General features: G+C 42.7%; 2 protein-coding genes across 6 annotated transcripts in view; both read left to right on the top strand.

Moving 5' to 3' along the window:
- LOC138771631 (adenosine deaminase) overlaps positions 1–1,562 on the top strand; it is a 39,832-nt gene extending 38,270 nt beyond the window's left edge. The window contains exon 11 of the mRNA XM_069951471.1: positions 294–1,562. Coding sequence (XP_069807572.1) covers positions 294–398 — 105 coding nt within the window. The 3' untranslated portion in view covers positions 399–1,562. The remainder of the gene's footprint in view (positions 1–293) is intronic.
- Positions 1,563–1,881: 319 nt separating this feature from the next.
- LOC138772289 (adenosine deaminase-like) lies at positions 1,882–22,443 on the top strand. 5 transcript variants are annotated; one of them, XM_069952581.1, is made up of 11 exons: positions 1,882–2,329; positions 8,751–8,812; positions 9,377–9,499; positions 9,877–10,020; positions 11,901–12,016; positions 13,560–13,684; positions 14,822–14,893; positions 14,984–15,085; positions 18,329–18,396; positions 20,886–21,015; positions 21,289–22,442. In XM_069952581.1, the coding sequence occupies exons 1-11, from the start codon at positions 2,300–2,302 to the stop codon at positions 21,391–21,393; spliced, it is 1,077 nt and encodes a 358-aa protein (XP_069808682.1). In that variant the 5' UTR covers positions 1,882–2,299; the 3' UTR covers positions 21,394–22,442. The 5 variants fall into 5 exon arrangements, with proteins under 5 accessions (XP_069808682.1, XP_069808684.1, XP_069808683.1 ...); XM_069952583.1 differs by lacking the exon at positions 1,882–2,329 and adding an exon at positions 2,345–2,449 and having other exon boundaries at positions 8,751–8,844; XM_069952582.1 differs by lacking the exon at positions 1,882–2,329 and adding an exon at positions 2,457–2,881.
- Positions 22,444–22,923: the final 480 nt, after the last annotated feature.

The following is a 22,923-nucleotide window of genomic DNA, read 5'->3' on the forward strand; positions in this document are numbered from 1 at the left end:
TTTAAGGAAGCCTGGTGACAAATAAACACTTGACAACAGAGGGCGACTCATGATCTTAAAGGGAACCTGTCATTTTAGCTGCCTGAACCATGAATCACCAGAGAATTATTCTCAAACAGAGAGAAGTATCAATCAAGGCTGGTGGGGCAGGGAGAAGCTGCCAGGGACTGCCTTGGTGACTTGTTGGTTCAGGCAGCATGAAAGTAATGACAGGTTGCCATTAATTGACTGAGGATTTTTGGTAACTAGTCATGAGACACCATTGTAACTCTCACTCCTCTCTCTCATTTCAGAACATTAATGCGGCAAAGTCCAGCTTTCTACCCGAGAAGGAAAAGAAAGAACTTGTCTATAAATTACATAAAGCCTATGGCATGGAGGAGACTACATGTCTCTGAGGAGCATGTACTGCAGGACACTGGGAGTTGTTGTCTTTCTTTACAGCCCTCATCTTTGTCCATATTTTAAAGATGGCATTATCTGCATTACAAGGATTAGAACAAGGAATCTGGTTTTCTTTAAGAAGCAGTGCCACTCGTTTGTAAGCTGTGTCTGGTATTGTAACACAGTCCCATTCATTTAAATACTGCAATACCAAATACAGCCATGGATAGGGGTGGCGCTGTTTTAGAGAAAAAAAATAACTTTTTTTTAAATTTTCACAACCTTTTTAAAATGATGGAAAGTTTATGACAGGAGGGGCTGGGAGATTATAACGCCTGGACTTCTTGGAACAGAGTACATTTTCCTAACTGCACTGTTACTAATACCATTTTTACAGTCTGTACAGCCTTAACTTCACTTCCTAACTGTGATGTTGCAAAGCATGGAGAGTTGTCTATACCGCCATACTGGATTAGAACACCATGTGACGGGTCTATAATCATATAAGTACATTGAGTCATACAGGATGCTGTTGTTTCTGCTGCCGCTGCCATCTGCTGGAGGGCAAGAGCTTTCACACTTTGTATGGGAGAATGTATAATAGCAATGTATAATTCTTATAGGACCAACAGTTTATACTCAGTATGGACAGTCTGCAGAGCGGGGGGTGAATTCACACACACATACAAATTCTCCCTTACTGCAAACTGTTGTCTGATCAATTACCTCACAAACCTCAGCGACCTCCACCTGGACAATTATGCAAATGGGAACATCATTTCTGGAATAAATATGCATGACAGTACCTGCTATACCAAAAAGTGGTGCAGAATATTTTGTGATAATTTTCCATTGTTGTTCTATTACTAATGTATTTTATTATTTTATATATGTGCATATTATTCCCTATGTAATTACCGTTCTAAAGTGTCTTCGGATTGTCCTGCTTTTCTACTATGCCACCTGGTATAATAGTAATGATTATGTCCCAGTTATCATACATTTCCAGGAGGATTAACATAGGGCTTAAAGAAGCAGTTCACAAAAAATTATTTGCCCCCCCGCGGTAGGCGCTGACACGTATACTCACTGCAGCTGATCGGTGTCCCGCGGCACGGCTTCGTTCTGGTCCCGCGGCGCCGTTCTAATCCGGTGTGCAATCACTTGAGCCTCTGCTGTGACTCCTCTTCTGTGTCCTGTGATTGAACGCCGGAAGTCACGCGCTTCCACCAAAGAGAAGGCATTGACGCACGTGAGTTACAGCGTACAATCACAGGAGACAGAAGAGGAGTCACAGCAGAGGCTGACGTGAGTGAGTGCCAGATTTGAACGGCGTTGTGGGACCGGAACAAAGCCGCGGGACACCGATTAGCTGTGGTGAGTATACATGCCAGCGCCTACCGGGGAGGAGGGGGGGGGGAATAATAGTTTTTTGTGAACTGCTCCTTTAATGACACAAAGTAGAAAATATTCCAGAATTGTTAAGACAATAGGGGCAAGGGGGACACAGTAAGGCAGGGAGGTGGCCTCCTACCGCACCTGATTTACCATGGTTTAGGCCTGCTTGCACACATAAATCATGGCAGAAATTTACACCTGCTCAGGAGCAGGTGTAGATTTCTGCGCCTGCCACAGATCAGGCTGGATTTTCTTAGGTATGCTTCTCTTAGTGAGTCCAGCGGGGCCTAATTTAAGACTGGCATACGAGTACACAGGTCTTCTCAAATGTCCCCCCATGACCAATCAGGACAACGAGCAGGAAGAGAAGCACTCCTGCATGCCTCCCTCCCCTCCCTGTGTCTTTGTGTGTGGGACAGCCCCATAGACTGTAATAGGGTGTAAAGCAAGTACAAAGAGCATATCTGGAGGACCTGACACATCAGTACATTACATGAACAGCTAAAAGAACTGTGTAATGGTTAATTTCCCTGTGAAAGCGCTGCTGGTAAACTGAACTTTTGCTGCCGGATTTCAGAATGGTTTACAGCCATCTCATATTCAGTGAGACACCCTGTGATCAGGAGACCCTTTTAACAAAACAAAATTGTGGGGTAGGTCCTTTACGGTAAGATTGGGGACACTGTGTGGGCCTGTCACACACTATGGGGGCTGTATAATCAGTCCATATAATACAACAGCAGTTTTCACATTATATTTTCACATATATATTCTCAGTATAACCTTTCCCAGGTCTCTAGTACAAATTGTCTTCTAGCATAATGTAAAACCAAATAACAAAGCCTGCTCTTAAAGGGAAACTATCTGCAGGTTCGAGGTTTAATCCATATGTAAATATGTTATTTGGGGCAAGGCTACCACACCCAGTGCATCGGTCAGCCCCGGCCTTTCCGCTCTGCTGATATTCATTAACTGGGACGGGACGGCCAAGGGCAAATTTGTACACTGGAGGCTGTAGCTTTGCCCCCAGTGCACCAAAACAACATGTTTGCATATAGATTAAACTCTTAATTTCGTGGAAACTGCGCAGAGGATGAAGGTAAGAAACCTCTTCTTCTAACCAGCTGATATTTGCCCTTTAAGAGTTTTCTTGAAAGTCTGCAGCAACGAGATAAGTCTTATGGTAAACAAGAGTGGATTCTGGAGCTAGAGGTGAAAGGAGAAGTCCGGCAACATTTTTTATTAAAGTATTGTATTGCCCCCTAAAAGCTATTCAAATCACCAATATACACTTATTATGGGAGATGCACATAAAGTGCTTTTTCCCTGCACTTACTACTGCATCAAGGCTTAACTTCCTGGATAAAATGGTGATGTCATGACTCTCAGAGTTGTGCGGGCTGTGGCTGCTGGAGAGGATGATGGCAGGGGGACACTGAGGGACACAGGGCACTGGAGGGACACTGAGCATCCCTCTGTTATCATCCTCTCCAGCAGCCACAGCCCGCACAGCTCTGGGAGTCTGGTTGTGACATCACCATTTTATCCAGAAGGTGAAGCCTTGATGCAGTAGTAAGTGCAGGGAAAAAAGCACTTTATAAGCATTTCCCGTAATAAGTGTATATTGGTAATTTGTATATCTTTTGGGGGGCAATACAATACTTAAATAAAAAATTTTGCTTTAACGATCGGACAATATTTTAATAAGGAAAGAAAAGGTACGAAGTCTTAGCCAGGAGGTGTTCATAAGTACCTGGTACACTTTGTCACTAATTTTTACTATATAACTAGCAACTCAATGATATCATGATATTGACTCTGTAGAGCTGTAGGAAATGATAGATCACCTGCTATCTGCACAGAGTTATTGGGATAGCTAGTTCTTGTTTAAAGGGTTTTTCCATCTCATAAAGTAAAGGCATATTGCTAGGATATGACATTTGTTTATGATCAGTGGGGTCCAGACTCTGCCCTTGTAGAGCACTATGAGGAACTTGTCTTAAAATGGTTACCCTATCTTACAAAACTGATGTTTTTTTCCAGCACTCCAGCACTCATGCAAGAACCGCAGTCTCTATAATGTTTACTTCTGCTCATATTTGAAACACATATGTGGTAAACAGCCAGCTAGGATAGGTAGTGGTGTACCTCTTCAGCTCTAGTCACAGGGCCTGAGTGGTACACACATCCAATAATGTTGTGAGGTGCAGGTTTTGTGCGGAGGAACTACAGAGTCCAGAGCGGACTTAATCGGTTGGAACTTTTACTGTAGAAAACGATACACAATAAATTACAGTTCTTTCAACTCACGTGCAAAATGCTTGGAGTACTTGAGACTTTGGAATCACTGCTTAATGCAGGTCTACTGTAGGATATAGCTTTAGTCTCTGAATACTTCTGATAGACTTTACAGGACAGTGGGTTACACTTAAAAGAATGTACCATCAAGTACATCGCTTGGTATTTTTTTCCCTCAACGGATCGGCGCTGGCACAGCCCTTTTTTTTAACTGCTGCTTGGTTCCTGCATACAGCACCGGTCTGTTCCCGAGCAGGGGCCCAACACGGCCCCCAGTGTGGCAATCTTTCCTCCCTTCAAGGGAATTGGGCAGCGGTTCAAAAAAAGGACAGCGTCATTGACATCCCCACATTGGTGCTGATCCATTAAGGTAAAACACCCAAAGCAATGTACCTGATGATACATTCGCTTTTAAGGCGGAGGGGGGCTGTCCAGACTCTCGAGTTCCCAGCTGTAGGGGGCTCTTATCAGTGGCAATAAAACTGTACCTGTATTCACTGCTATTAAGATCCACCTTTTGCTGGTCTAGGGCACAGAGTGACTCAGGCCCCACCTTGTGGGTAAAGCTAGCCATCGAGGAGACCCCTGAGGAAACCTAGCATGTTGCAGCAGAGTTCTCGGTTGACTTGTACTTATCTAACTGCTGACTCTTTAGCTCCTGTCTTCGTTCCTGTCTCTGCTACCAGAGCCGCTCTACAGAGAGGGAGACAGCCTGTTACAAGAGCCGCTCTACAGAGAGGGAGACAGCCTGCTACAAAATCTGCTGTAAATAGGTGACAGTCTGCTGCAAGAGCAGCTATGCATAGAGAGAGGTAGCCTGCAACACAAGCTGCTTTGTACAGAGGGACACAGCTTGCTTTCAGAATACATCATGTTTTCTTTTGCAGACAAGGTTATTATTGATCAGCTCAGACCATAGGATTCTAATGCGCGCTATAAATACTGAGCAGTGCTCACATAGGCATAGTGCTGGATTATACACCTGTGGCAATGGGAATGGATGAAACCTTTGGTTTCAATAAATAAGACCCAAGGTCTAATACTTGTGTCCATGTAGTCTATAATGCTGGCTCATTACCAGGCTGGCTGGAGCAGCAGCACACCCGGCCGGACTGCCCACACAGGACAGACTGAATAGCACATTGACTACCCAGGACTTCAGCTGCAGTACACCACAATCAGAACCAAGCCTGAGCATTATATACTTCTTTTTTATACATTTTATTCTTTTCTCCAGGCCACATTTTCTCCCCCTTTTCATTGGGAATTTCTTCATGTTCCTTTTCAAGGACGGTTATGTGCCAAATCACTATAAAAGTACTGCCTGATACTTAAGATGGCGGATTAGTGTACAAGTAAAAGCTATGGCAGCATTGTAATAACTTAATGGCTCATATCACTTTTATTTGCACAACAAATGATATCAAACATTATAATTTTCCTATCCAGCACACACTAGAGCCATAAAACCTAAGTGCAGATGACGCAATGGTTGGAACAGTTGAGCCATTGTGCCCCCCGCAATCCCATGACCAAATGATCTTGATGAATTTTGATGACTTTCCAGAGTGGGGTCCAAGTTAGGTATGGGCCAATTCCAATCCATTATATTTATGCATTTCTTCTTACAAACCTGGGTAAAATGTCTAGGTACATAAAAGGCATGTCTATCGATGCCAGCAATGGGCCGGGCCAGAATGGGAGGGTTTGCTAGAGAAACCCGGAAGTATTTGTCACGCAGCACAAAGGGAAAAGTCTGCTAGCAGCATGGAAGGCAAGGCTTACTACGTGAATAAACCCAAGGTAAATGCACTGGCTCTTAACTTATATTTACAGACTGTTAAAGTGGAAAGTCCTGTCTGCAATGCAGGATCCCATGCAGTAGCGCTGCAGACAAGAACTACAAAGAGCAATTATTATCCTAGTGATCAGCTAAGGAACAAGGGATCATTCGTTTTCTGATCACTGGGATTATATAGCTCTAAAAAAAAAAAATCAATGCTGGAAATATCAATTATATTACTATCATATTATTATTTTTAAACTGGAACTTTCACATACCTAATGCAGAAGCCTTTTACTATTTCTTAACTCAGTCACTTAAAGCATTGTGATCTAGACACTCTCTGCTCTGGAAGGTCATCAAAATCCATCAAGATCATATAGAGGGGGGGGGGGGGGGCACTAGAGTAACAATGGCACTGAGGTTTTATGGCCTGTATTTTTCCTTAGTATTTTGGACAGTCTTTCTGGATTGAAAAAACAGAAAGGCTATGCTCACACACTGTTTAAATTGAGTGGATGGCCATCATTTAATGGGAAATAATTGCTGTTATTTTAAAACAACGGCCATTGTCCCTCATTCCTGAACAGTCTGCAGTGTGGCTTCCCGGGCATTATCTGCTGCCATGAAGGGGCATTGCAAAGCCCCTATTACCTGTCAGGTCACCGCTCACTTGCTTCTTGTTCCCCGCTCGCTGCTAGCACTATTTTATGCCCCGACAGCAAGTGGGTAAGTGCGGTGGGGGGGGGGGGTTTGCTGGGGAGGGACGATCGTCCAGGTAGCCCATTGGAGATAATGGCAGTCTGCCGTCATTGCTATTGTTGTCTTTCGCTGCATGTTGAAAAACGTTAAAAGATAACAATCAGCCGACATTGTGCATGTCAGATTATCATTGCCTTTTATTACATTAAGCAATTATCATCCGTAATGCCCAATAATCGTCCGATAATCGCTTTGTGTAATAGGGCCTTAAAGGAAAAGTCAGGCGAAAGTATTGTATTGCCATATTGCCGTATAAATTACCAATATACACTTATTACTGGAAATATACATAAAGTGCTTTTTTCCCTGCACTTACTACTGCATCAAGGCTTCACTTCTTGGATTAAATGGTGATGTCACGACCCGACTCCCAGAGCTGTGCGGGCTGTGGCTGCTGGAAAGGATGATGGCAGGGGGACAATGAGGGACAGAGGGCACTGGAGGGACACTGAGCATCCCTCTGCCATCATCCTCTTCAGCAGCCACAACCCGCACAGCTCTAGGAGTCAGGTCGTGACATCACCATTTTATCCACAAGTGGACTGCGTATCTGCAGGAGTTTTTCAGGTTTTTCAGTCTGCTGTGTCAGTGTGTTTTAAAAATTACCTGAAAATACAGTTTGTAAAACCTGCCTTATAAAACACTGTGATAAGATATTAAATACCAATGTTACCTAATACAGCTGTATTAAAGAGTACCTGTCACTAAAAGACAGACATATTAGACAGACTAGACATGTCAAAGGTTATTAACCACTTGCTGTGATCTTTCCCCAACTATATCTTGGCAGACCCGCTCAGATCAATAACATATGACATGTCTGATGACATGTCAAAAGGTAATTTTAGTGACAGTGCCCATTTAATACTTCAGGTTTATTGTATCAGGAATGAAAAAGAGAGCGGCTATCCTGGTGAATCCATACCCATCTATGAAACTCGCCTTATCACATGTAGAAAAGACGCCTAACCCAAGAGGCTGGTTATGCACAAGTTCTGGGATTATTTTTTTTTTAATGTAGTGAAATCTGGCTGTTTTCATTACTGAGAAAAACTATTTGACCTCATAATGGAAAGTTAGGGGTCCCAGTGGACTGATACATCTTTTTCCTCTTCGGGGGCTGTCAGTGTAATTACTATGGCAGAGCTGTATTCCACACTTAGGACCCCGATCCAGAACATGCAATTCAGCAGTCAGCGACCTGAACATCTGTTTCTGTGTAGAAAATAAATCTTCCCTAAAACCTCCACAGAAAAAAAGTTCTTCCATAGCATACAATTTTCAAAAACATGCTGTATATATTGAATAGAAGACTACGATTATATCACGTTCCTGGAAGTCGTCCATCACAACATTCACATTAACCACTTGTCCGGGGTATTTTGTGGAGATATTTGGGGGATGGAGGGTTGGGGGCAGCTAGATAACAACTCAACACGACTATGTACAACATCCCTTTTGTGGCCTATATATGGCTTTAATCTTTCAGTTTTTGGCTATCAATTTCCCTAATGTCCTGTTTTCCATCTGGGTCTTTGGGATCCTCAATCCGACACTGTCTCCAGTCATTTTACTGCAAGTAATCCTCCTGTTCTTTTTCCTGCAAATCTTTCAAATGTATTTCTCTTCTGACAATGTCCACAATAAAATTGTTACTTCCTTGTTCTCCTTGCCGATGATGGTCATCTTCTCATAAGTTTACACCACCAACAAAGCGGGGGAGGTTCTGGAAATCATTAAAGCAGGCGTATAGAGAAAGTGATGCCTCATGGGAAAATGTATGTAAATTAGTTTCTCTAGTGTCTCTTTAGTGACACCTATAGGTAGCTATGCTGTAAGTCAATATCCAACCTGAAAGGGGACTCATAATAGCAGCGGAATCAGTTTCTCTAAGAAAAACAGACACACGAGCTGCTTGTAGGTATCGCTATAGCTAACCAATACCCTGCTCTGTACTGATGAGAGGTAAGGACTAATATCCCTGGTCAAGACTCTATTATGGGTCAGACATTGTGGAGTCTTCATTGTAGTATATGCTATTAGGGTTTGAAGCATATACAGTAATGTTCAGCTTATATCTGGTCTTTTAAAAAGACTCTTTTTGTGTTATTTTCTCTTTCTTTAGGTTGAGCTTCATGTTCACCTGGATGGAAGCTTCAGACCAGAGACAATCCTCCATTTTGCAAAGTAATTCTCTGACAATGATGTGTACATACTATGTAATTATTTTATATATTTACCTCTCCAATCTCCTGGCAAATCTGTTAAATACATACTTACATACCCCATAGATTATCAGTTCTTAGAACATTCTCATTCCTTCTGGAATACATGTTTAACAGGATGCTTGCATCCATCTAGGTACAAGCCATGATGATATACCCTTTTCCAAAAGAGCTGGTTATTTGGAAGCTGATACAAGCAGCTATATCCTAGTCTAGCAAATTAACCATTTATAAGCACCCATAAAATCAATTACTGTTTGCAGTTGGTATTTTATGTACAATAAAGACGGACCATAGGATTGCTATTCATTCTTAGCAAAATAGTTGGGCGTTGTGGCATGGCAATGGCATGGAAGGATACACCAGGCCCCTTATATACCCCTTCTGTCCAATTCCACATTTTAATGCACCACTGAAGGTGTTATTTGGTGGGGTCCTCATAGTGTACAGCTTTCCTATTGACTTAAGCTTTAGCTTTCCTAGTTTTTTATTATATTTCTAATAATCTAACTTTTTCTCCATCAAGGAAACGGCAGATCAAGATCCCCGCAGACACGGTGGAGGAACTCCTTAACATCACATCATACGATAAACCTCTCAGTCTTACAGAATTTTTGGCGAAATTCAAATTTTTTATGCCTGCTATAGCGTGAGTTACCCGCCCGCTCTGCCAATTTTTACTTTACCATTGGAATCTCATGTGTAGCCATTTATAGCCCAGATGGTCACTAAAGAGTACACATCCCCAGGTGATTTTGTTGTTCTGTGTATTCTTGAGTTAAGGATACAGAAGAAAATCTCGGGGCTGGGACAAGGTTTTACTAGAGCAGGTTAATGCACATGCAAACTGTAGGGATCCTGAGGTTCAAGTCCCTATGGGTCCTAACAGTAGGCCTTCAATGTTTTTAGGAGAGCAGGCCCTGTGTTTGGTATTCGGTATCATTTCCCTTTATACTAGAGAGGCTAGAATCCCTTAAAAACTTTTACCCACGCTCCATATGAGAATTGGTTTGTTTCTTCCTTTAGAGGTGACAAAGAAGCCATTAAGAGGGTCGCCTATGAATTTTTGAAAATGAAAGCCAAAGAAGGGGTGGCATATGTAGAGGTCAGATACAGTCCTCACCTTCTGGCCAACTCCAAAGTGGACCCAATCCAATGGGGACAGAAAGAGTGAGTTTTTCTTTTATGTGTATGTGGACCCTTCCTGAAGTGTTTGGTCTTTTTGTGTTTCTTCTCTTTTTTTAGGTTAAGCATCATGTTCACCAGGATGGTAGCTTCAGACCAGAGACAATTCTCCATTTCCTATAGTGTGTGGATTTGTGTTATAACTAGTGATGAGCGAGTACTAGAATGCTCGGGTGCTCATTACCCGAGACGAATATCTCCCGATACTCGAGTGCTCGTTTCGAGTAACGAACCCCATTGAAGTCAATAGGAAACTTGAGCATTTTTGCAGGAGACCCAAGTTCGGTAGAGGGAAAGTCGTGTGAAAACCTGTCAACCTCAGAAAATGATGGAAACACCACAGAAATGGACAGGAAACAGCAGGGGCAGCATGTATGGATGCCTCTGAGGCTGCCTAATCGCACCATTATGCCTAATTCTGGGCAACAGCTCTGGGATACAATCTGTTGGTGGCTGCACCTATACACACTCTGTGACACCCCCTTTACACTGAGCAAGCAGTAGTGAACTTAGATTTGCCTTGCGTAAGAAATACAGAAATCAGAAAATATAGTAGAGGGCCCACTACTTTTTAGGGGGCTGTGAGATACAATCTGGGGATGGCTGCACCTATATACACTCTGTGACACCCCCTTTACACTAAATAAGCAGTAGTGAACTTAGATTTGCCTTGCGTAAGAAATACAGAAATCAGAAAATCTAGTAGAGGGCCCAATAAAATAGTACTAGGTACTTTTTAGGGGTCTGTATGCAACACCTAATGTCTCCTTTCTGCCAGCAGCCGATCACCACAATGTGCTGCTGAAATCGTGGTAGCTGCACTGCAGTCTGTAGCAGCCAGCAGTCTGTAGAAATACAATATAAAAACAATTTGAAGCCCTTACAAGGGCTGTTTGGTTGTTTTGCTAGTATTCCCTGCCTACTGGAACGCTAATTCCCTCCCTAAAGCAGCTCTGTCCCTAATGTCTTCCAGCATACATGTGAGCCGAGCCTCGGCGGCTGAGATTTTTATATGGCAGGGTCATCTGATCTGGCCAACCAATCGCTGCTACATGTATTGGTCCCACGTGATCGCAGGATGTACCAAAGAGTGTCCTTCATGTTTATTGGCTGAGAAAAAGCGCAGAAACTTACAGGAAACGAATGATGAGATTTTCTCAAGTATCGCGAGATGCTCGTCCGAGTAACGAGTACCATCAAGTACCCTAATACTCGAACGAGTACCAAGCTCGGACGAGCATGTTCGCTCATCACTAGTTATAACCATCTACTAGATGACAGTATAAACCTACTATAGATAGCACACAACTTCTTGTCCCATGCCCACTTTTTATTGGAAACTAGTTCATATATTCATTCTAATATATGCAAGGTAACACTGCAAACCTCTCATACACGCTCTTGCAGTATTTGTTGCACTGATTAATACTTACATCCAAAGGGTGTTCTTTAGGGCCTTCCGAAAGAAACTGTCAGAAGGTTGAGACTAGTTACAGCTTTGCCCATCAGGTCTCCAATTAAGACATTAGCACCAATGTAATGTACAATCACAAACCTTTGTTCTAAAGGTGGCACCATCTTGCAAGATGTTCACATTTTGTCCCTATATATGTATGCAATGAAGCCCTCCTCCAGAAGAAGAAAGTGATCTCCCCAGTGGCAGGTAACTTCACTGTAAGTCTGTAGGTGAATGTCCAACTAAACATGACGAAGAGTTATAACCAGACCAGAAGGAAGAGAACACCATCTATAGACAGCTGCTCAGGGCTCTGTCCCCCATCTACATAGAGCAGGGTGCTGGTTGTTTGAGTGAGGGACTCAAGTGATGCCCTTTTGTTATCATTGTCCCACTCTTGTCTCCACAGGGGGGACATCACTCCGGATGATGTGGTTGACCTTGTTAACCAAGGATTACGGGAAGGAGAAAAAGCCTTCAACATTAAAGCCAGGTCTATTCTATGCTGCATGCGGCACATGCCAAGTAATGTATTCCAGCCCCCAATGCTGTTTTATCTTCTATCCTGGCATAGATTGTATTGTAGATGTCAGCAGTGGCATAGCCATTGGGGTTGACTGGGACCATAAATCAGGGGTGCCCATGAGACCCCCTTACCTCTTTAGGGTGGGTTCAGACTGAGGAATTCTCGCGGAAAATGTCTGCGGAATTACGTCAGCTGTCCGCCCGCACATCTGGGCGCCTTTCCGCCGGCCCCATAGACACCATTCTATGGGCCGGCGTATTCCGCTATACGCTGAAAGAAGTGTCATGTCACTTCTTTCAGCGGATCGCGGAATACGCCGGCCCATAGAATGGTGTCTATGGAGCCAGCGGAAAAGTGCCTGCCCGTGCGGGCGGACAGCTGACGGAATTCCGCTGACATTTTCCGCGAGAATTCCTCAGTCTGAACCCACCCTTAAAGGGGTTGGCCACTTTATAGTAAGATTGCTCAGTGTACAGTATTAGTAAGTGTACTCACTGCACTTACTGTGGGCCCTGTGTACCTCATAGAGCTAACATTAGATTCCCCTCCTCCAGGCTGTGCTGCCCGGCTCTGTGGTGTTTTGGTCCATAAGATTGCTTACATGGAGGAGCATGTGACCAGGCCCCGCCCCCCAGTGTCCACCACTGAGCCTGTATATGTCTATGGAGGACACAGGGGACAGGGCATGGTCACATGCTCCTCCATGTCGGTCATTTTATGGACTGAAACAAAACAGAGCAGGGCAGCACAGCCTGGGGGAGGGGAGTCTGATTTTAGCTCTATGAGGTACACAGGGAGCTGCTGTCAGTATATACAGTGAGCACACTTACTAATACTTTGTACTGACCTATTTTACTATAAGGGTGCGTTCACACCTACAGGATCTGCAGCAGATTTGATGCTGTGTTCAGTTATTTAAATGAAATCTGCTGCAGAAAATCAGCTGCAGATCCTGTAGGTGTGAACACACCATAAAGTGGCCAACCCCTTTAAGGTTGACTGCTTATGACTGACCTGATAAATTTCAGCTTTAAAGCTCAGCAGTATATGGAGATCTGTGCAGCATTACTGACAGGAGCAGAGATGTCACACAGGTTAGAGGTCAGAGAAGTAAAGTTGTAAAAGAGGCTGCACTAACAGAAGCAGATGAGATAAGAACTGTTCATTAACCCCTTCCTCTTAGTCTGGTATCTGCCTATGCTGTTCCCCAACGAGGGTTAAAAATAAATCATTTTAACTTATTATATAGATTGCTTTTACCTTATCTCTATGGGCAGGACCCACACTCTCATCATGAACCAAAGGGTTGTATATACAAAATACACATATACCTGTATATCCTTAAGCTACACCCCTGAATGTCAGCAAATGTACAAGAGCCCTGTCTCTTCTGTATGATATGATTACTTGTGGGGCCAGCTAAGTTTTTAAGGGGGTTTGCCTTGTGTGCCGTTTATTCAATCCAGTCCTCCTTGACCCCATGATGTGACATCACGTTTGGTTACATTGGTTACACATTGTTTCCTTGTGATGACCTTACAGACTGGTCCTTAGAGGTGGTGGAGCTCTGTAAGAAGTATCAGAATGACACCGTAGTAGCCATTGATCTGGCTGGTGATGAATCTCTGAACCTTGAGGCGGCTCCTGGGCACAGGATGGCATTTGAGGTGAGCAACATTGTAGCACAGTGTAGCTCAGAGAGAGGTCTGCTGTTTGCCCCTCCTACTGATTTTGGCCTAGCTGGAAGTCTTATTTGATCCTAGTCTAGGGCTATGGGGTCCTTGTACATCTTACCCCCACAGACAAAACTTTGTTTCCTCTATTAGGCAGATAGTTATGGTTCTTTCCCTTCCAGTTAGCAGAACGAGATGTTTACTCCATGCTAGCCGACACTAAACTCTCTCCTCACTTCTTCACTTTCTTTACAGTTTCTGAGTTAGATTTACAGTATGGCAGCATAAATCAGTGCAAAACATTAAAGGGCTAAATCACTTAAAGAAAACTTTTCATATGTTGCTGCCCTTGGTGAGAACATACCAAACAGCCTATTCTTTCATTTCTGCGCTCTTCCAGTCTCCTTCACCGTCATCTTTGTAATGCTGAGTAATTATTTCTTCACTTCCAAGACAGACTATGTGTGACAGCCCACTCAGCCAATCAGTCTGTGTCGATGTTACATCTCGGTCAGTCATTGGCTGAGCGGGCAGTCACTGCCAGGAAAGTCCAGGCGGGATCGCTCAGCTGCGACCAGAAGATGAAGTAGGAGGATGCAGGCAGCATGAAACGGTAAGAAAAGCCCTTTTGGTATGTTCTCACCAGGGGCAGAAGTGACCGTTACAGTCCAGAAACGCGTTGCTCTTTATGCTTTATTAAATGTTTTTATTATATAGCAGCACCACTCCTGATCTTTTTATTTTTTGTATTTCTGAAATCCCTATGGTGGTTTATATGAACTCATTGAATTGCATCAGAGGCTGCAGCTATTTAGAGATTTCTCTCTCCCAATGTGAATGGTGTTGTGCTCTGTGCAAAACCCACCCAGGTGTGCGCGTCTCCTGTTGTTAGGTTTAACACTGTTCTCATAAACATTTTCTCTGCACATGAGCGCTTTCTCTTTGAGTATGGGGGGTGAACAGGGACATTCCTTTTTTAGTGGGCACATCTTTACCTACATAAGGCCCTGCACATTCTTGCTTAAAAAGCATATTAAGAAAAAGTGTTATAGCACATCAATTTAACCCATTACAATATATTTTAAAAAATTTTCCAACATTAGTAAATGTCTGTCTTCTCTTTGGTTGCAGGAAGCTGTAAGATGTGGAATTCACAGGACGGTCCATGCTGGAGAAGTTGGGCCCCCGAGTGTCGTTAGGGAGGTAAAAAGACACAGAGGAGGACAGGGAGGTGGATGGGACATATCAGAACTGACAATGTCTGTGATGTCACAGTGATGTATTGTATTCCAGGCTGTGGAGGTGCTAAAGGCAGAAAGGATTGGACACGGCTACCACACCATAGAGGACCCGCACCTATACAAGGAGCTGCTAAATAACAAGATGCATTTTGAGGTGTGTATTGTAGTAATGATCACAAACTGTATTACAGTATATATATATATATATATATATATATATATATATGTATGCATATAAACATACAGAAGCGGCACCACATAGGAGCTCTCTATAGCTATAGCTGTCACTGATTATTTTGTTCCTGAGCCACTAATGACTGCCGTACATGTGTTGCATCCTCTCTGAATGAGGTTTTTAAAGGGGTAGTGCGGCGCTAAAAAATTATTCACAGAATAACACACATTACAAAGTTATACAACTTTGTAATGTATGTTATGTCTGTGAATCGCCCCCTTCCCCGTGTCCCACCACCCTCGCCCGTGTACCCTGAAGTGTGTGGTGCATTATACATTACCTGATCCGTGTCGAGCCCGTCCGCACCACACACTTCCGGGTACACGGGCGGGGGGGGGGTGGTACACGGGGAAGGGGGCGATTCACAGACATAACATACATTACAAAGTTGTATAACTTTGTAATGTGTGTTATTCTGTGAATAATTTTTTAGCGCCGCACTAACCCTTTAAGCAGCAACAGCATACATGATAGTTCTATGCCTAAGCTGCTGCAGAACCTCACAATATCTACCATAGCTGGAACAGACCTGTATAAAAAGGATGACGTTATTGTAATAGACATTGCTAAATAGAGCTTTTTAGATCAGTCAGCAGCTGGTACAATGAACTGGAGAAATTAGTAATGTCCGTGCTCCACCGCTTTATCTCCGTATAATTATCAGATGCTGACATCAGAATGTGGAGTTTATCCAGGTACTATGTACAGCCAAGTCAACAGGAAACTGTTTTGTGTTTATACAGTGATTTTGTATTATATGATATAGCTTTAGCTGCCTGGGCATGATGGAAATTGTAGTTTTGCAACAGCTGAAGGGCCAAAGGTTTCCCATCCCTGCTGTATGTCATATACACTATTGTACAGGTATGTATAGATAGTTGGTGGTATAAGGTTTACATTATACAGAGCCATGTGGATTAACTGGATCTGTGTGCAATCTATACATATGGACAAGCACATACAGGCATTGGGGAGCCCACTGTGTAGCAATATGTGCATCAAATCTAGCTAATCCACATACCCCTCCCCATAATCTACAGATCTATGCAATAGTATTTATGGTGTATACAGTGACACATACAGACAAAAAACAGAAGGTGCAACAGCAACCGACAGGTGCAGGGGCTCACCGTATATACTCCTTGCAGCGTACACACGGTTAACACCTGCTCTTTAGATATTAAAAAGTGAGGATCTTAGCAAACTATTTGATCAAACAGAGTGTACCATGTCGCCATGTTAAGGCGTCCTCGAGACATGGTCCCTACTCTAGCATTTTCACACTAGCATTGGCCTCTCCTGGGCTGAATAAGCCTACAACCGGGCAGATAGGAGCCAAATGATCTCTTTTATAGCACCCTTGGGACATGAGTGGAGTGCAGGGCAACAGCAGGTAGCCACACCCCCCACATTCAACAGAAAAAATAAAAATTTGGCAGCACATCTATGACTCTGTTCACACTGCAGGTTGCACGCTGCTTGTGGCTTAAGTACAGACAAAAAAACAGAAGATGCAACAGCAACCGACAGGTGCAGGGGCTCACCGTATATAATCTTCCCAGCGTACACACTTTTTAGTATCTACAGAGCAGGTATTTACCGTGTGTTATAGATGTGCGGCCAATTTTCTTTTTTCTGAATGTGGGTGGGGGTGTGGCTACCTCCTGTTGGCTTGCACTCCACCCATGTCCCAAGGGTGCTATAAAAGAGATCATTTGTGTCTGCCCAGTTGTAGGCTTATTCAGCCCAGGAGAGGCCATTGCTAGTGTGAAAATTCTAGAGTCCATGTCTAGAGACCATGTCTCGAGGACGCCTTAACGGGGCGACATGGTACACTCTGTTTGATCAAATAGTTTGCCAAGATCCTCACTTTTTAATATCTACAGAGCAGGTGTTTACCGTGTGTACGCTGGGAGGAGTATATACGGTGAGCCCCTGCACCTGTCGGTTGCTGTTGCACCTTCTGTTTTTTTGTCTGTACTACGGCCACAAGCAGCGTGCAACCTGCAGTGTGAACAGTCATAGATGTGCTGCCAATTTTTTCTGTACAGAGACACATACAACATTACATTGAGGGGGTGGTGGTGTAGATGTGTTGGGATGACTACTCAAATAATATAATCAGGGAGCTAACCTCTTCAATAATTGCATAATGGGATGCTACCTCTGTTTACCTAGAAACCACATCCACAGACCAAAAACAGAAAAATAGGTGCACCCACAAATTATCATATAGAAAAAACTGGACAAAAACATCTAAAACCACTTAAACCTATGAAGGGTGAAATGTACAAAGCAGCAGACATGATTAGCTTACTTCCACACCAGAGAGCTACTAATATATTAGTCCAGCTTATATATCATGTAAACCGGAAATACCCAAATTCATAACCAGATTAATTACCCTTTCGGCTGGAGTGAGACCGTTATTGACGGTGACGGTCTCACTCCAGCCAAAAGGGAAATGAATCTGATTATGAATTGGATTATAAGTGACAATATTGGTGATTAATATTTTTGTTTATGCTACTATAGTTGGTTTATATTGGGAACTAGAACTTCATTTGTTGGTGTTCTCTCTATATGTGAATTTTTTGATTTTTTTTGTGATGTCTTCAAATTTCATTACATGAATTATTGGTTTTATGCATGTGTACTTTATTGAGTGAAAATTAGGATTTGCATCCACTTTCAATAGTAATTTATTTTTGACATTATTCTTTTGCTTTTGGACCCTGGAATAATATATGAGTAGCTCTTTGGTGTGGAAGTAAGCTAATCATGTCTGCTTCTTTGTACATTTCACCCTTCATAGGTTTAAGTGTTTTTAGATGTTTTTGTCCAGTTTTTTCTATATTATGAATTATTGTTGAATAAAATGTATACACTTTTTTGATAATTTGTGGGTGCACCTATTTTGTGTTTACTCTGTTGTTGATCTGTGGATGTGTTGGGATGCACATTTCACAGTGACTTTATTAACCCCTCAAGTAATGGCGCTCGTATAAAACAAACCTTATTTCGATACATTACTATGTATAAATCAGCAAATTTTGTAGACTGGTGGCATTTGTGTGCATGGCTGCTTTTGGGTCTGGCCCTGGCAGTAACTGCATTATAGTAGTTCACTAATATTATAACCTCATGTGTTCTACATTACAGGCATGTCTATGGTGCAGTTACCTGACCGGTGCCTGTGACCCAGACTTTACCAAGCATCCTGTGATACAGTAAGCCTTCAAATCTCATCATAGACATATACTGTATGTGCAGTGTCCAAGTTACCATGTTTCAGCTGTTGATGTCTGAATGTTGTGAGTCTAACATGTATTTAGGATATTCAAGTAAGAACAATGGATTATCCAGGATTAGAAAAACATGGTTGTTTTTCTCCAGAAAGAGCACCTCTCTCATCTTCAGTTTGTGTGTGGTATTGCAGCTTTATTTCATTGAGGTGAATGTAGCTGAGCCGTTATAATACACACAACCTGAGGACAGGTGTGGTGCTATTTTTGGAGGAAAGCAGCCATGGTTTTTTTTTTTTTAAATCCTGGATAACCTCTTTATTACATTGCTGTTTACTGCCACCACTGGTAAGCTACACTTGAAAAGGATGCATGGAGCTATGGTCACATGACCCTTTTTTTTAGACCAGTTTCTGCTAAAATCTCCCAGGTTAGAACTAAGCCCAACCATTTCTCCTAAAACACACTAAAGGGGAAGGGCATAAGGCAGGGGCGACAAGGTAGAAAAAGGGGGAGGAATAATGCTGGGGTCACAAGGGAGGAGGGGGAGGCAAGGCAGGGCCACTTAGGAACAGGCAAGGGAACCAGGGCCAGTGTCACAAGAAGCTTTAGGGGGAGCCAAGGTAGGTGCTACAAGCAGTGGCATAGCTACCATGGAGGCAGTAAACCAAAAGTTCGCAGCACTCGGGTAACTGGTATGTAGGTGCCAGCTGTCCCACCTCGGTCCAACCGGTGCAGCAGATAATCCAAGTATCAAACGACTGCAGCACTCCAAAATTGTGATCCGTGAAAAAATGTATTGGCTCATAACAACAAACAGCGACGTTTCAGACCCGTCAATGGGGTCCTTTCTCAATCAAGTGAATACTACATTCGGTGTATAGTATATATCTGCACTCAATTGCACACAATAAATGAATCAATCAATGTGAAAAAAAAACATAATAAACTCAAGTGAAGCTTTACATTCATGTGTATATAAGGTTACATAAAATCAATGTAACATAAAAATAGTGACCGTGAAACATGATAAGTAAATATATATAAAATAGTAAGAAATATTACATATGTAAGAAATTAAATCAAATTGAAACAAAGGGGTAACTATTCACCCAATCAGTCAGCTAATTAAATAACGAAGTAAGTGCATAGGGGCAAACATGTGGGATGATCCATATTGTGTGCGTGCCCTTTGGGAGCTCTTGCCATGGTGTCCCCCAAAACAGCAGTGCTGGGGAGGCTGAGGGCTGGGATCTGGGCCTTGCTAGCAGTGTGTGCTTTAGCTGCAGTCTGCTGCCCCCCAGTCTGCTGTATGGGTGATGAATTATTCTGGTTAAGAGGGCGCGTCCATGCCGGAATTCCAAACAAAAATAGGAAAGAATCTAAAAAATCTTGATCTTTCTGGAACAGAAAAAAAAAAAAATCTTGATCTTTCTGGAACAGAAAAAAAAAAAAATCCTGAAAGGTGTCCGTCACTAATGTAATCCTATGGGTCTGGAAATCTGTCCGGATCTCCTGAAGGGGCCTAAGCTAGTTAGCCTGGCCTCTGGCCTCTAGCTAGGCCATGGTTTTCCAGCTAAAGCTTAGTAAGAAGCAAGATAACCAAGCCCCTGGCTTTGCTAGTAAATCTAAATCCAGTTCTAGGCTGGGTTCAAACTACGTATATTTCAGTCAGTATTGTGGTCCTCATATTGCAACCAAAACCAGGAGTGGATTAAAAACACAGAAAGGCTCTGTTCACACAATGTTGAAATTGAGTGGATGGCCGCCATACAGTATAACAGTATATAAGTAAATAAGTGCCATTATTTCAATACAACAGCCGTTGTTTTAAAATAACAGCAAATATTTGCCATTAAATGGCGGCCATCCACTCAATTTCAACAGTGTGTGAACAGAGCCTTTCTGTGTTTTTAATCCACTCCTGGTTTTGGTTGCAATATGAGGACCACAATACTGACTGAAATATACGTAGTGTGAACCCAGCCCTAACTGTTAAATTATAACCTCCCAACTCTAGGTTGTTGTTATGATCACGGTATTATGTGGTTTTAACTACTACAACCCTCAGTTCATGCTAAGAGTGCCCAAATAATGGCATACTAAATAGTACAGCCACTGTTGAGTATCAAAGTGCTGCAAATAAATAGCACCAATAAGTTTCTGACTGATAGCACTATACAGCGCCAATATACAGTAATGCCATAATGCATCCACTGAGTGCCAAAGCCAGACCATAGAGTGCCTCAATAATGCTACATAGAAAGTGCTTCCACCTCTTTGTGAACTAACATTCAATTCATGATCTATAATGTATAGTGGACATTTATTTGCGAAGACCACCTCTACAAATTTGAGGCAATTCTGGGTATGATCTCACTGTGTCTTGGAGGATTATGTAGAATGCTGTACGATCTGTTGGCATGTATAAAACATTCTCTACCACTCAGGTCACCCATTGTCTCGTTCCCTAGATTTATGAAGGACAAAGCAAATTATTCCCTGAGCTCAGACAGCCCGCTGATTCTGAGATCCACTCTGAATACAGATTATGATATTGCAGCTAAATATATGGGGCTCACCGAAGACGAGTTCAAGAGAGTGGTAAGTGTGGTTCTAGTTATAAACCATTCACAGGTAGCTATAAATCTGCTTCTGGGAATACTGGGTGACAACCATCATTGCTGACATTACATTCCTGGTTCCCCACAGTTGTCAGAGACTCTCAAGAAAAGCTGGAGTTGTTAATAAAAGTGACCCAGCCCTACAAGTAGTCACCCGACAACAGAGGGTGCTCATGATCTTTATTTACCGAGGATTTCTTGTACTTATTGCAGGACGCCATTGTAACTCTCATTCCTCTCTCTCTGATTTCAGAACATTAATGCAGCACAGTCCAGCTTTCTACCCGAGAAGGAAAAGGAAGAACTTGTCAACGAGTTATATGAAGCCTACGACATGGTGGGGACTAAAGGGCATTAAAGGGGAACTCCAGGTAGAGGTTAAAAAAAATGAAACTTCTGCAGATGCATAACGCATTACTTACCTGTCTATCCCAGTTTTGAAACTACCAGAAATTCATTAGTTTGGGGGTGTTTGCTCTGTTTTGTGTTTCTGTTCTTCCTGGTTTGGCATTTCCCAGAATGCAATGCTTTCCCTCATGTGGTCATCACAGCCCCCACCCATTACAATCAGTAAAATTAGTGCAGCAGCTGCTTCTGGCTGGTCAGAGATGGTGAATCAGTCAGGGGATTGGGTTATCCAGCCAAGCCTCCTGTGACATCACGTCCAGCCCCCTGTCTGCATCATTAGCCTCATCTCAGCAAACACACACAGTGTGAGACAGAGGCATGGAAGATTTGTCTCCTAAGGGGGATAGCAGCAGGAGCAGGAGACAATGTGAATTGGCACATAGGCCATTTTTTTCCCTTCCTGGATTTCTATCAGCTACCAGTGTGGCAGAACCGTACAAATACGGTAATACATTGTATAGACACATCTATATAAATTTTAATGTACTTTTAATAGAAACAAGTTTTTCTTATCCGGAGTTCCCCTTTAAGCAAGAAGCACCACATGACACAACATATCAGAGAAAAACAAAGGAGGAATGTATTAAAGATTGGTATTTTATATAAAATAAATTAGAATGCATAAGAAAGGTGCAGGCATAGTCATTGATCGTCTGAGCGCTACAGTATGTTGTAAATTTCTACTATAATTCATGCCAGTTTAAGTACTTATTTAAGTCAGGGAAAGACCACACCTCCTTTGCTAAGCCTTGCCCACTTTTTTTTTTTTTAAAGGGTACTCCAGAGAAAAATATATTTTCTCCCAAATCAACGGGTGTCCAAAAGTTAGAGTTTTGTATAACTTATATGTTTTATAACTTATATATTTAAAAATCATCTGCTGTATGTCCTACAGGAAGTGATGTTTTCTTTTCAGTCTGGCACAGAGCTCTCTGCTGCCACCTCTGTCTGTGACAGGAACTGTCCAGGGCAGGAGAGGTTTTCTATAGGGATTTGCTACTGTTCTGGACAGTTCCTGTCACAAACAGAGGTGGCAGCAGAGAGCACTGTGTCAGACTGAAAAGTATACACCAGTTCCTGCAGGACAAATGGCAGCTGTATGTCACACTTACACACTTGTCTCTGCCCAGACCTTTAGGTGTGCAGCCACTGACAGCCAGTCACTGTGGCCTTGTTCATGGTGCTGTGAATGAGAAACCTGGACTACTAGAGATACAGGTGCAAGTATAGAGGCCTCATGGTGGGCATGTGAACCATACATGCAGCAACACACTGCCTCAACTGCTGGGGAGATGATCTGTCACATATGACAGTTTGTTAACCCTCGACAGTTACAGATCAGTGATTTATGAAGAACATCCTTCCCTTATTGCAGAGCTCCAACTGGTATTTGTAGGCAGGATGCTATAAAATAGGGGGGGTGAAACAACAACCATTTATATATATAATCATTGATATGATGTACACATACAGGGGGAGA

The sequence above is a fragment of the Dendropsophus ebraccatus genome, chromosome 14 (genome assembly GCF_027789765.1).
Source record: "Dendropsophus ebraccatus isolate aDenEbr1 chromosome 14, aDenEbr1.pat, whole genome shotgun sequence".
Classification (NCBI taxonomy): Eukaryota; Metazoa; Chordata; class Amphibia; order Anura; family Hylidae; genus Dendropsophus; species Dendropsophus ebraccatus.